Source organism: Ovis aries, chromosome 8, assembly GCF_016772045.2.
Source record: "Ovis aries strain OAR_USU_Benz2616 breed Rambouillet chromosome 8, ARS-UI_Ramb_v3.0, whole genome shotgun sequence".
Lineage (NCBI taxonomy): Eukaryota > Metazoa > Chordata > Mammalia > Artiodactyla > Bovidae > Ovis > Ovis aries.
Window position 1 is genome coordinate 61396678 of NC_056061.1, and position 13592 is coordinate 61410269.

Sequence of the window (13592 nt, forward strand, 5' to 3'; positions counted from 1 at the left end):
TAGATAGCATCACTGACTCAATGGACATAAATTCGAGAAAGTCTGAGAGATAGTGAAGGACAGAGGAGCCTGGTGGGCTACAGTCCATGGAGTCGCAAAGGGTCAGACGTGACTTAGCGACTGAAAAACAACAAATGAATAAGTGCTAGAAACTTTTAGCACCCGTGAAGGTGGCGCTAGTGGTAAAGGACCTGTCTGCCAGTGCAGGAGATATAAGAGACATGGGTTTGATCCCTGGGTCGAGAAGATCCCCTGGAGGAGGACAGGGCAACCCATTTCAGTATTCTTGCATGGAGAATCCCATAGGCAAAGAAGCTTGGTGGGCTGCAGTCCAGTCGGTCGCAGAGTCGGACACTACTGAAGCGATTTAACACACACTAGAAACTTTACACCGGAGAAGGCGATGACACCCCACTCCAGTACTCTTGCCTGGAAAATCCCATGGATGGAGGAGCCTGGTAGGCTGCAGTCCATGGGGTCGCTACAAATCGGACACGACTGAGTGACTTCACGTTCACTTTTCACTTTCATGCACTGGAGAAGGAAATGGCAACCCACTCCAGTGTTCTTGCCTGGAGAATCCCAGGGAGGGGCGAGCCTGGTGGGCTGCCGTCTATGGGGTCGCACAGAGTCGGACACGACTGAAGCGACTCAGCAGCAGCAGCAGCAGCAGCAGCAGCAGCAGAAACTTTACACATTGAGTGTCTAAAGTACTAGGAGCTCGATGGGCCCTGGCAGATTCTAAGGCAGGCCAAATGATACAACCTGAGAAGCAAAGAAGGTGGATGCCAGTCAGAGAAAAAAAAAAAAAACCAGTGCTGGACCAAGAGAAACAGAACTGTGGGTAGTTAAAACTTCTAATTAGAATAAAAGCTCTAATCCCAGCATACTTTTTGTCCTCCATATTAAGATGCTTCATCTTTATGGCGATAGGAAGAGTAAAAAAACTATGGGAACTTTGTAAATTACCAAAATGTTCACAGACCTATCTTCCAGACAGATATAAAGGCACGCTGCTTCACTGGTTAGAATATTGCCAAGTCCATTACGCGCAGCATTCATTAAATATCCCTTTCCTCATAGTGCTCTCTTAAACAAGGTGAATGGAATCGTTTTTCTCCTGATATTTGGTGTTGGTTCCAGTGACATAAGTGGGTAAGAGGATTTGCAGAGGAAAAGTGAATACACTTGGCAACGTTTTCAAACATTTGTTTGGATTTTGTTTTCTAGGAGATGTACGACTGAGGGGTCAGACGGGGGTTCCTGCTGAACGCCGCGGCTCCTACCCATTCATCGACTTCCGCCTCCTTAACAGTGAGTAATCAAGTGTACCTGGAAAGGAACAAACGTTTCCTTAAAAAAAAAAAAAAAAATTTTTTTTTCTCACTTCCCTCTGAACTTCAAAACCCTCGGAGGTCTGCCTTCCTTCCTCTGTGTCTCCCCTCCCAATTGCAAATTAACCCTTGGTCTTTAGATTTCCTTCATAGTGAAGTCATTCAGCCCAGCCCTACCTCTCAGAGCCTGGGCGACAGTGGGGTGTCCAATGAAGTCATGTCAGCTTGAAAAATGTAAATCTTCAAAACAGTGAAGCCCTATACAAGGAAATGATTCCTTTCACTATCCAGGACATTCTCTCCACCTTCAGCCAGGACTAGACCAGATGAGATTCTATTTTATTTTAAAAACTCCACAGGGAAACCTATTCTACCACTGCCCTTAGTAACCATCCATTATCTAATTTCCCTTCTTTATCTAATCTAAGTCTCTGAGGTCTGTTCTTGCATTCCTGGTAGAACTCTTCACCATGGCAAAGTCCTTTCAGTCTATACTTGCTGCTTCCTCCATTATGACTACTTAAGAAGTTCATTTATTGCTGCCTTTCCACTTTTATTTTATTCCTCTTTTGGAGATTTGCTCAACCTCCGGTTCATAATTCTCTTAATCTCAGGTTCCTCTGGAAACCCAAACCAGTAACAGCCTCCACTCCAGTTTTCATGTCTTTTATTACAATCATCCTTCACTTGGGACTTGGGAGTAGGGAATGAAGAAAAATGAATATATTTCACAACTTACTCCAAGGTTTTCAGTATTTGGTTCTCATATCACTTCACATCCATAAATTTCAAAGTGCTGGGTTGTACCCACAAAGTATTACTTTTCTTTGGCATAAACAAGTTTAACTCAAGATGTAATTTGATTTATCTTGACCCCTGAAAATTACTAGAAGAAACTGGAACTTGCTATTTCTGATCCTTAGATCCTCCCCAGATCAATGAAGGATGGACAGGAGTGTATTTCTCCTGGCTTGTTCCCCTCCCATATCAGTGTGCAATATCTGTTTTTGCAGTTCTTTCAGAGACACAGAGATTTGGAGTAACTCTTTCATACTAGAGACAACCTCCCTCACCCATTCCCCCAAAACTGCATTTTAGAGGATAGGATCCAAGTCACTAGACTAATGCAATTTTGGTCAATGAGGAGCTCCGACAGTGTCTCTTGTTGCTGTTGTGTCTGACTCTTTGCAACCCTGTGGATTATAGTCTCCAGGTTCCTCTGTTCATGGGATTTCCCAGCCAAGAATACTAGAGTGGGTTGCCATTTCCTCCTGACCCAGGGATCAAACCCACATCTTCTGCTTTGGCAGGCGGATTCTTTACTGCTGAGCCACCAGGAAAGCCAACAGTGTCTCTTAACCCCTCCTTATAACCCTGGATGGGTTGTTCAGCTACCCATGGAAGTTACCCCCTGAGATAGCCTCTAACCTGTATGGATTTCCAGGTCCCAGGCATATGGCTTCACCAAGGAGTGTGGGGATGAGCAAAGGCCTAATTTACTGTCCCATGTAGACCAGGACCCTCAACAGCACCACATACTGAGGGTTCAGTTCAGTTCAGTCCAGTTCAGTCGCTCAGTCGTGTCCGACTCTTTGTGACCCCATGAATCGCAGCATGCCAGGCCTCCCTGTCCAGCACTAACTCCTAGAGTTCACTCAAACTCATGTCCATTGAGTCAATGATGCCATCCAGCCATCTCATCCTCTGTCATCCCCTTTTCCTCCTGCCCCTAATCCCTCCCAGCATCAGAGTCTTTTCCAATGAGTCAACTCTTCGCATGAGGTGGCCAAAGTACTGGAGTTTCAGCTTGAGCATCATTTCTTCCGATGAACACCCAGGGCTGATCTTCTTTACAATGGACTGGTTGCATCTCCTTGCAGTCCAAGGGACTCTCAGGAGTCTTCTCCAACACCACAGTTCAAAAGCATCAATTCTTCGGCACTCAGCTTTCTTCACAGTCCAACTCTCATATCCATACATGACCACTGGAAAAACCATAGCCTTGACTAGATGGACCTTTGTTAGCAAAGTAATGTCTCTGCTTTTCAATGTGCTATCTAGGTTGGTCATAACTTTTCTTCCAAGGAGTAAGTGTCTTTTAATTTCATGGCTGCAACCACCATCTGCAGTGATTTTGGAGCCCAGAAAAATAAAGTCTGACACTGTTTCCACTGTTTCCCCATCTATTTCCAATGAAGTGATGGGACCAGATGCCATGATCTTCATTTTCTGAATGTTGAGCTTTAAGCCAACTTTTTCAGTCTCCTGTTTCACTTTCATCAAGAGGCTTTTTAGTTCCTCTTCACTTTCTGCCATAAGGGTGGTATCATCTGCATATCTGAGGTTATTGATATTTCTCCCAGCAATCTTGATTCCAGCTTTTGCTTCTTCCAGCCCAGCGTTTCTCATGATGTACTCTGCATAGAAGTTAAATAAGCAGGGTGACAATATACAGCCTTGACGTACTCCTCTTCCTATTTGGAACCAGTCTGTTGTTCCATGTCCAGTTCTAACTGTTGCTCCCTGACCTGCATACAGGTTTCTCAAGAGGCAGGTCAGGTGGTCTGGTATTCCCATCTCTTTCAGAATTTTTTCACAGTTTATTGTGATCCACACAGTCAAAGGCTTTGGCATAGTCAGTAGAGCAGAAATAGATGTTTTTCTGGAACTCTCTTGCTTTTCCATGATCCAGCAGATGTTGGCAATTTGATCTCTGGTTGTTCTGCCTTTTCTAAAACCAGATAGAGGAAGAAAATAACCAAAAAGCCTCTTTTCAGTAGTAAATGTGATGTTATGTCATGGGTTCTAATATACAGGATGAACAAATTAGGAAAATAGGAGACATTTCCCCCTATAATTCCAAGGTTCCAAATGATAAACTCTTTTTAAAAATTTATTTATCCTAGTATTAATGAGCAACATCAACTGCTAATAACGGTTATCTTTGCAGGTGGAACTATGGAATATTTAACTGTCTACATCTTAGGCTTCTGTAACACTTGGATTTTTCAATATATTGTTTTACTTTTTAAGCTGAAAAAATTGGAATGTGGAAAAAATGTCAACAGAAAGTCAATGTAGATAATATTTCATTGTTGTATTGTTCACAATATAATAGATCATCTGTAACCAGGTGCTTTCCTGTCTTCCCTCAGCTGCAGATCTGCCAGGATCTTCCTGGCACCTAGACCCAGTCTTAGCCTCCTCCCCCTGACCCAGGTTGTTCTCTGTTCTCCATCCCCATTTCACCTCGCCTGTTGCTCATGACCTCCCATCCATTGAGTGACAGTGTTGGCCATCCAGCTTATAATTCCCTTTCTCATCTGTTTGCACTCCACTCTGATAACCCTTTCACTCATGCCTCTTTATCAGTAACATATGCTAAGGCAATATTAATTTGCCTTTGCTGTACTTTGTTTTATAAGTTATCTTGATTTTTTTCCTAGATACAAAAAGCCTCATCCCTACATAGACTACAAGATCCTAAATGATATTCTCTTGGTAGTTGTTGACCTTTTAGTAGCTCCTATTGACTTACTGAATAAAGGGTCTCCTCAAAAAGATAATATTAAATAATTATAAATGTCAATCATCCTCTTCATTTAACTGAGCAGCTCAGATAGAACTGAAGACCTCTGAGACTTTTCCTTATTTGTGATACTACCCATTCCATTGCCTAGAATCAGTGACATTATTGCGCTCACTCTCCACAGTTTCCTTGGTCTACAACTAAAGCAGCTTGTCACTAAGTAGCAGCAGATGTGGCTATCTGTGTCACATAGAGTCACATAAAATATATGTGTCATATTTCCTACTGCCTTATAGTATACAATCTACTTAATTCTCTTTGATCCCATCCTTGTCCATGTTGTGGTATGCCTGAGTTATTAGTGTCTGCTTTCCACCTAAAGGGAAACATTTTAAATATAACTTTATAAAAAATGTAAAATAAACCCCTAAGAATATTTTGGGACTTCCTCCAAAAACTTTTAGTTTTACCAGCTGATTCCAATTCTACACCATAAGTACCAAATTCAAGTGATTTTTTTAATGTAATTTACCTTAATTTTGAGTCAAATTTTCCAAGAATAGGCACAGACCCATTTTCCTCAAGTGCCTCCAGTTCTGTAAACTCTCCCAAAAATCTCATCTAGGACTTAAAAAAAAAAAAATAGAGGTAAAACTGTATCACCATAACCTCTCTTCCCTGTCTGCATCCCTGCAGCCTTCCTCCTACAAGACTTCATGAGAACCACATGGCTGCCATTCTCTGTCCAGCGTGTCCATGACAGCTTACCCTCCACCACCCACCTCAGCTATGCCTCGAATGGCTGAGACATGCATAAGCAAAAACATGCACTAAATAGTAAGATCCATGTATTTCTCCCATTAGCCACAACCCCAGCCTGTCACAATAGGACAGGAGACGTCAGAACTCATATCTAAAACAACTGCCCTTCGATCAGAACACAGCTTCTAGGTATTAAAACAGAACTAGAACAGAGATGGGCAAACAGTAGCTAATGCACCAAATCTGTGTCACTACCCTGCCTGTTTTGTCAACAAGATTTTACTGGAATACAGCCATGCCCATCCGTTTATATGTTGTCTACAGCTGCTTTCACCCTACAATGGCAGAGCAGTTGTAACAAAGACCATGACCCCTTACAGAAAAAAAAGTTGCCAACCTTTAAATTAGATTTTTTAATTGAGGGAAAGGAGTTTATGATATCTCTATAGATAAATTCAATCCAGCCTATTCTCCTTTGTCAACATTTTTTTCTTTTCATTCCCCAGTGCCATGACTGTAAGAATGGAATCATGTTAACCAAATTTACATGCAGTAGGAGGATAAGCCAAAGTGAAACTATCTTGCTGGGAGTTTCATATCCAGATTTTAAACTCCACAACTATAATTTCTAAATGCACAAATGTTCTTCTTCAAGAGGTGCTCCTTTCCCCATATTCTTTGAGGGTAGAGTACTATGATAATCACGTACCTGTCATCTCTGTATAAGGTGACAATATATACCTGCTTTGCCTGCGATAGCCCTAATTTGTACCTGTTGTCCAGGCATACTTATTTATAATGCTACCTTTCGGATACCATAATATCCAGGCTTGGACAATAAATTACAATGCCAATGGATTATATAGTTTTTCCTACAAAAAGAGAACTCCAAGCCAGCACCCCTCCTATGTTACCTGCAATCTGAGAATAAAGATCAGAAAATTTTCCTCATAAGAAATTCACCCAAATCAATAGATATGTGAGATAAAATTACTTGTTAATAGCCAATTTCATTTCCTGTTTATATTTTATACCAATTAGAAAAGAAGCATCTATATGAATTTCTTGAAGCTACTCTGGATCAGTAGCAGGAAACTGGTTTCAGCACCATCGTGTGGGAATCGGGAATCATAGACTTTTTAAAAGACTCCTCTTTACATCTAAGTATGGAGGGACAGAACGGAATGAGAAAAAGGGTGACAATGACTTTTATTCCACTTGCGGTTCTAAAACAGAGGACTGAAAGGAAGCAGGAGGGAAAGGAATGTAATTTCTCACATTATCCCCAGGCTGATTTCCAACATACTAATTTCATTTACTGACTTTGTTTGGGGGAAAACAAGAGAGGAGAAAATGTAGAGACGAGTGTTCAGAGAGACAGGTGGCCACAGAGGTGAACGTCGCAGAAGCAATTACAGTTTTATGCAGAGCAGGTGGCTGCTGCGACCCCTGTTGCATCTCTGTCTCCTGGCTTAATATAATCAGGAGCCTGAATAGATAATAACTAGGTGGAGATGTTCCCGTGGCAACCATTTCGGAGCAACACGATGTGATTTCCATGTGGGCTCAGCAAAGGAAGTGACATACAAAGCAAACATGCCCAGTGACTGTGGAGCTGGAGGGGAAGAAGGGGCATCAGCTGGAGGTTTTAGGACACTAGCTATCAGTTGCCACAGAGAACCTGGAGCTCCAGACCTGCCCTGGGGCTGTGCAATAGTAGGTTAATTGGCTAATTGGCTTGTCCTGTCAGTTAGTTTGTTAATCTTGATATTTAAAGTTATATTCCTCTAGACCTGCCTCTCCACACAGGGCAATTTTAGCTGTATAAGCATGAGGTAATTTTAGCAGAGCTACCAAAATATTTTCCTTTGATTATAATTTCCAAAATAGAATATTTGCAAACATGTTTCTATTAACCTTTATAAGTGACCCAGAGACCCAAATGCTTTATCAAAATTTTCCATCTAAACATATTACACCCTGCAGAAATATAAAATACATTCACATAAGGACCATCAACCAAAAGCCACCCTGCATTTTACAAATCTGGTGCTAAATGATATCCCCATCTAAAAAAGGGGGGGGTCAGTTTGATTATAAACTCCATTTTCTAAAAGAGATTTCCTAGCAGATGGTGACAACCTTTCAGTAAACTTTTGAAAGATAACTTTTTTCCCCTTTTTTTTTTTTTGTTTTTTAACTTGAATCTGCCTGCAATGCAGGAATACTGGGTTCCATCCCTGGTTTGGGAAGATCCCCTGGAAGAGGGCAGGACAACCCACTCCAGTATTCTTCCCTGGAGAATCCCACAGACAGAGGAGCCTGGCAAGCCACAGACCATGGGGTCGCAATGACGACTGAGCGACTAAGCAGAACACAGCACATGGTTGAGTTACAATGTGTTAGTTTCAGGTGTACAGCGCAGCAACTCAGCTATATATATTTTTTTTCCTTCAGCTTCTCTACCCTCAGAGGTTGTTACAAAATATTGAGTATAGTTCCCTGTGCTATACAGAAGGTTCTTGTTGGAGATCTCTATATATGCATACCTGCTCAGTTGCGTCCAACTCTTTGCAACCCTATACACTATAGCCTGCCAGTCTCTTCTGTCCATGGAATTTTCCAGGCAAGAATACTGGAGCAGGTTGCCATTTCCTCCTCCAGGGGATCTTCCGGACCCAAGGATGGAACCCATGTCTCTTATGTCTCCTGCATTGGTGTGCAGATTCTTTACCCATGAATCCCATGAACGGAGGAGCCTGGTGGGGTACAGTCCATGGGGTCACAAAGAGTCAGACACGACTAAGGAGCTAAGCACACACATACATAGTGATTTTAACCAACAATACTGTATTATATACTTCAATATTGCCAAGAGACTAGGTCTTAACTCATCACCGCAAAAAAAGAAATGATACCTAGGTGAAGGAATAGAGGTGTTAGCTATCACTGTGGTAGTAATCATATTGTAACATATAAAGGTATCAGATCAGCATGTTGTACACCTTAAACTTACACAATGCTCTATGCTGTTATGTCTCAATTTTCTAAAAATAACAGAAAAATTTAAAAACCAAAAAATAGGAACTTCCCTGGCAGTCCAGTGGTTAAAACTCCATGCTTCCACTGCAAGGGGCACAGGTTCGATCCCTGATCAGGAAACAGTCATTCCAAATGCCACATGGCAGCCAAAAAAATTAAAAACAGAAAATAAAATAGAAACATTCTTTTAAAAAGTGTTACTGTGATTTGAAAGAAGTCATGCTCAGAGCATGATATCCCACCAGTCCCAAACCCCAGCCCCAAGCTCTCCAAACAGAGTAGGAAGGCGCTAGTTGGGACCAATTCAGACTTTTCCAATGCCAAGGTAACGCCCCACAATTTCAAAGTTCAATATTTGCCTTCCTCTGGAAGAAAGGCAAGGCACTGGTTGCGGTTGTGGTGCCTGCTGACTCACCTGGAACATACTCCACGAGGGACACTCAGGGTTTCTGGCTGCAGACTCCTAGCACTTCAGATGCGGAAGGGCCAGACACATAAGATGGTTAGCCACCGAAATGCCAACTGCATCTCAGAAGACAGAGTTGATGGTGTCCGCCTTGTTTCCCTCGTTCCCTGTCACTCTTCATCACTGGCCATCAGTAGATTGCCTCCTAGGGTAAGCAGTGTGCCAGGCACCAAAGATACGAAGATGCAGGAGACATAGCCACTGGCTTCAGAGAATTTACAGAGACATAAAAGTAAAAGTGAAAGTCGCTTAGTCGTGTTTGACTCTTTGCAACACCATGGACTACGTGGAATTCTCCAGGCCAGAATACCGGAGTGGGTAGCATTTCCCTTCTCCAGGAGATCTTCCCGACCCAGGCAGTCGGATTTTTACCAACTGAGCTATCAAGGAAGTCCTTTTACAGAGACATAAGCAAGTACATTTTGATGTGATATAATACATCTAATAACAACAATACATGAGTATAGAATAAAAGTGAGCTTCCCAGGTGGCTTAGTGGTAAAGAATCTGCCTGCCAATGCAGGAGACTCAAGAGACAAGGATTCGATCCTTGGGTCGGGAAGGTCCCCTAGAGAAGGAAATGGCAACTCACTCCAGTATTCTTGCCTGGAAAATCCCATGGACAATGGAGCCTGGAGGGCTACAGTCCACGGGGTTGCAAAAAGTTGGACACGACTGACGTGTAAACAAGATTTTGAGGAGAGAGGAATAAACTTTGGGGAAGTGAGAGAAAGGAAGAATCAACTCTATTTGGGGAAATGAGAGAAGGCTTTCTGGAGGATCTAGAACCTGAGTAACTCTGAAGCCATAATGATGTGAAGGAAGGCTACACACAGAGACCAGGGTTTAGGGCTTCAGGACCTAAGGAACCAGGAAAGAGTCATCACCCAGTCTACTCAACTGGATATACATGTTATTGGAGGATGAGGTATTCAAGGAGGATCCATGCATTATCCCTGACTGTCTGGGGAAAGCTATATTCAAAAAGAAACACTTTTCACCATCTAAAGCCAGAACTGAAAATAGCCCTTGCCTTCTATTAACCTGGCCAACATCATTTAACAAATTTATTTTTTATCTGAGTGATAAAAAACAGAAAATTGAATCTATGAGCCCAGTGTTTCCTCTGGGCTATTATCCATTCATTCAGCAAACACTCATTTTACGCCAATCAGGCCATGAGGCCAGGGTGCCCTGAACCATACCAGTAACCACAGGGCTGAAACCACCTTTTACATGATGGCTAGCTCCTGTCTCAGATGACAATGGACCAAAGTCTGCCAGATTCATTGAACACAGATATTTTAATAATTCCTTTCTAGCCCACAGGGACTGTGGGGTGGCAGGGTGGCACCTAGAGTATCTATCCCTGGGCTGAAGATTCTGAGTGTTTAAAAGAAACCTTTAGATATCCCTTTACCCTCAAAGACCCAACAACATTACTAGATGGCTAAGACAAATACACATTAAGCCAAAGACCATACAAGGCCATAAATGAATTAGTTCTCAAATAATTGACATGGACAGCAAATCAAAGACAAGAGAAGGCAAAGATTACTGATGTGCCCTGAGCAGGAGAAGAGGGCTTTATGGTCTTGTGCTGATATCTAAAAGATAAGGTGGAGTGTTGGCTGGTTCAGAAATCACCAATTTCTGGTGAAACTAGACTGACACATGGGAGACATTAAGTCACTGAGTAGGAAGAAGGGCCCAAAAGTAGTAAAGTGTGTTGACTAGAGAGAAAATGGAGAGGCTTGGAATGCCAAGATAAAGAATTTGAACTTGATTCATTAAGGAAAGAGAATTGCTGGAGAATTGTAAGAAAAATGTGGATAAAACAGTGTTTCAGGAAATTGACTCACATCCATGTATTAGGAGGAACAGTCCCAGTGAATCAAAAGAAATATAGTCAGGTGGCAAACAATGATGGCAGTAGAAATGAAGGTATAAATCCAGAGATGACATGGAGAAAAGGAGATAAAACATGCTGATACTGAAGACCAGGCCTTCCAGGGATTGGTCTGGTCATCTGAAACACCAGAGGTGAAGTCATTGGTGAGGAAAGTGGACAGTGATGGGGGAAAGATGGTGAGCTCAGTTGGGACACGTTGTTTGCAGAATAGTCCAAGTGAAAATATTCGATGCAAAGCTGGAAATAAGGGCCTGCAGTGCAGGGGAGAGAGGCCTGTCTTGGACGCTCCACTTGGGAATCACATCCCTCCACGAGACATATGGCCAGAACAGGTATCACAAAATCAACTACTTTGTTCAGATGCTCCTAGAGTGTCAATTTATAATATTCTTGATTTAGCAAAGCATAAGACGGTGGATGATAAAGCCCACAAGGAAGGAAGTTTCACCAGCAATTTTTTTTTCCTCTGTGAGAAACAATTTAGACACCTCAGTTCAGATACCTGCCCCCTATTCCTCCCTCCCCTCAAGGATTCTATTTTGTACAAACGTGGCTCCTTGTGTCAGAGCCCAGAGGGTTTGCTAACTCACCTGAAAAGAGCACAGAGAAATGGTAATTTTCTACTGCAGCATTTCCTTGAGTAAAACCCTAACCCACCAGGAGTATTTCTGGCGTAAAGTGGCGTCTTTGGATTTCTGGAGACAGTAAAATATAGAGGGAAGTAGGAGCAAGTCAAGTTTCTTTTGACTGAAGTTTCCCTCTGAGTCACTGAGCTAGAATGACTTGTTTGTTAAATAACATTAAATTCAACCTCCTACCCAGAAGCAGGCACAGGCGATCTCTTGTGACTTCATTAGTAAACAAAATGAGGGGTTATGTCCTCTGATTACCAGTCTACCCTCGGAGTTTCAGAAGCTCGGAAAGACTCAGCATGATCCCCATTGAACTACATATATGGGAAAATAGAGTGTTTCCATACTTAAAATCTTTTGTTTCCAAACTGAGATCTCAGGGTTAACACACAAGATCAAGATCTTGTTTTCTTTCTAACTAGCAAACTAAATTGCCTTGGGGCACCTGGGTGGTTTATTACTGATAAGTAACCTTAGGAGAGAGGGCAGTGAAACCCATGCCTGAGAAAAGTGGCAGCAATTACAAAGGAAAGTCCCAGGGGAAGGTGCCCAGTGTCACTGCACCTAACAACGGCCACCACAACAACATTAACCTGGGAGGTGCTTAATCCCCGGCCCAGGAAGCAGGCGGCTGGCTCTGGAGCCATCTCATGCAAGGTTCCCCAAGGCTGCAGTCTCCCCAAGGTCGAGAAGCACAGGAGGGCTGCTGTGAGCATAGAAATAAGAGGTCTTCACACTCTTGCAGGCTGCTTCTTTGTAGGGTCTACTGTGGCTGCCCGCCAGAGCCCCATGCACACTGAACCGTGGTCAACAGGAGAGACTGATGGAAAGACAATGAACTTTCAAGTCAGACCCGAGTTTAAATCTTACATCTCTTGTGAGCCTGGGAGAGGTACCCAAACTACTTAATGTCCACACAGGTGGAAGGACATTGTAACACTAGCTTCACTGGGACGAGGTGAGAGGTACATGAAATCAATGTGTCCAGCAGCCCACCTGGCTCCTAGTAGGTCCACTGTAAATGTAGTCAGAGTTTGGATCTGTCTACTGCCTCTGCCGAGTGCACCCCTATACCCGGGCACCTCCTCTCCTAGGAGACATCTACATTTGTCCCTCGCGACCACAGATGATTGGTTTCAGGAACCCCACACACGTGGATACCAAAATCAGCGAATGCTCAAATCCCTTACAATATCCACCCTCCTTATCCATGAATGCAGAACCCATGGATGTGGAACCCAAGGATATGGAACCCACGGATAGGGAGAAGGGGTCTGTATTCACTGCTCAAGCCCTCATGCAGTATTATGATCTTTATGAAGACTATTTTGGGCCTCCTAAGAAGCTAATTATTCCTACTTCTGTGCTCCCACCATATCTTCAAGAAAGTATCCATCACACTGTAACTGCAAACACCTTGAACCTGAATCTCCAGATAGTATATTCTCAAAACAAGCTGAGGTGATCTGGTGCAGCAAACCTGGTCCTTCCGTGGGTATCTGGAAACCACTGACTTAGGTCAGTTATGCCACACACATATCAAATGATAATATCATCAACAATAATAATAGCTAAGATGAGTGGAACCTTTAGGTTCTAGATACTGTTTTACATGCTTTGCACAGGTTGACTCATTTAATCCCCACAAGATCCCTATGAAGTAGGCGCTACTGTTTAAAATGAGGAAAAAGTGAAAATGAAAGTGTTAGTCACTCAGTTGTGTCTGACTCTTTGCAATCCTGTGGACTGTAGCCCACCAGGCTCCTCTGTCCACAGAATTCTTCAGGCAAGCATACTGAAGTGGTAGCCATTCCCTTCTCCAGGGGATTTTCCCAACCCGGGTCTTCTGCATTGCAGGCAGATTCTTTACCATCTGAGCTACCAGGAAACTGAAGATCAAAGAGGAGAAACAGGT

General features: G+C 42.8%; 1 protein-coding gene across 4 annotated transcripts in view; it reads left to right on the forward strand.

Annotated features, from left to right (window-relative positions):
* Positions 1-13592, forward strand: part of PDE7B (phosphodiesterase 7B) — a 359981-nt gene that overhangs the window by 266448 nt on the left and 79941 nt on the right. For all 4 annotated transcript variants that reach the window (XM_060419706.1, XM_004011365.5, XM_004011366.4 and 1 more), the window contains one exon: positions 1231-1314. In XM_060419706.1, coding sequence (XP_060275689.1) covers positions 1231-1314 — 84 coding nt within the window. The remainder of the gene's footprint in view (positions 1-1230; positions 1315-13592) is intronic.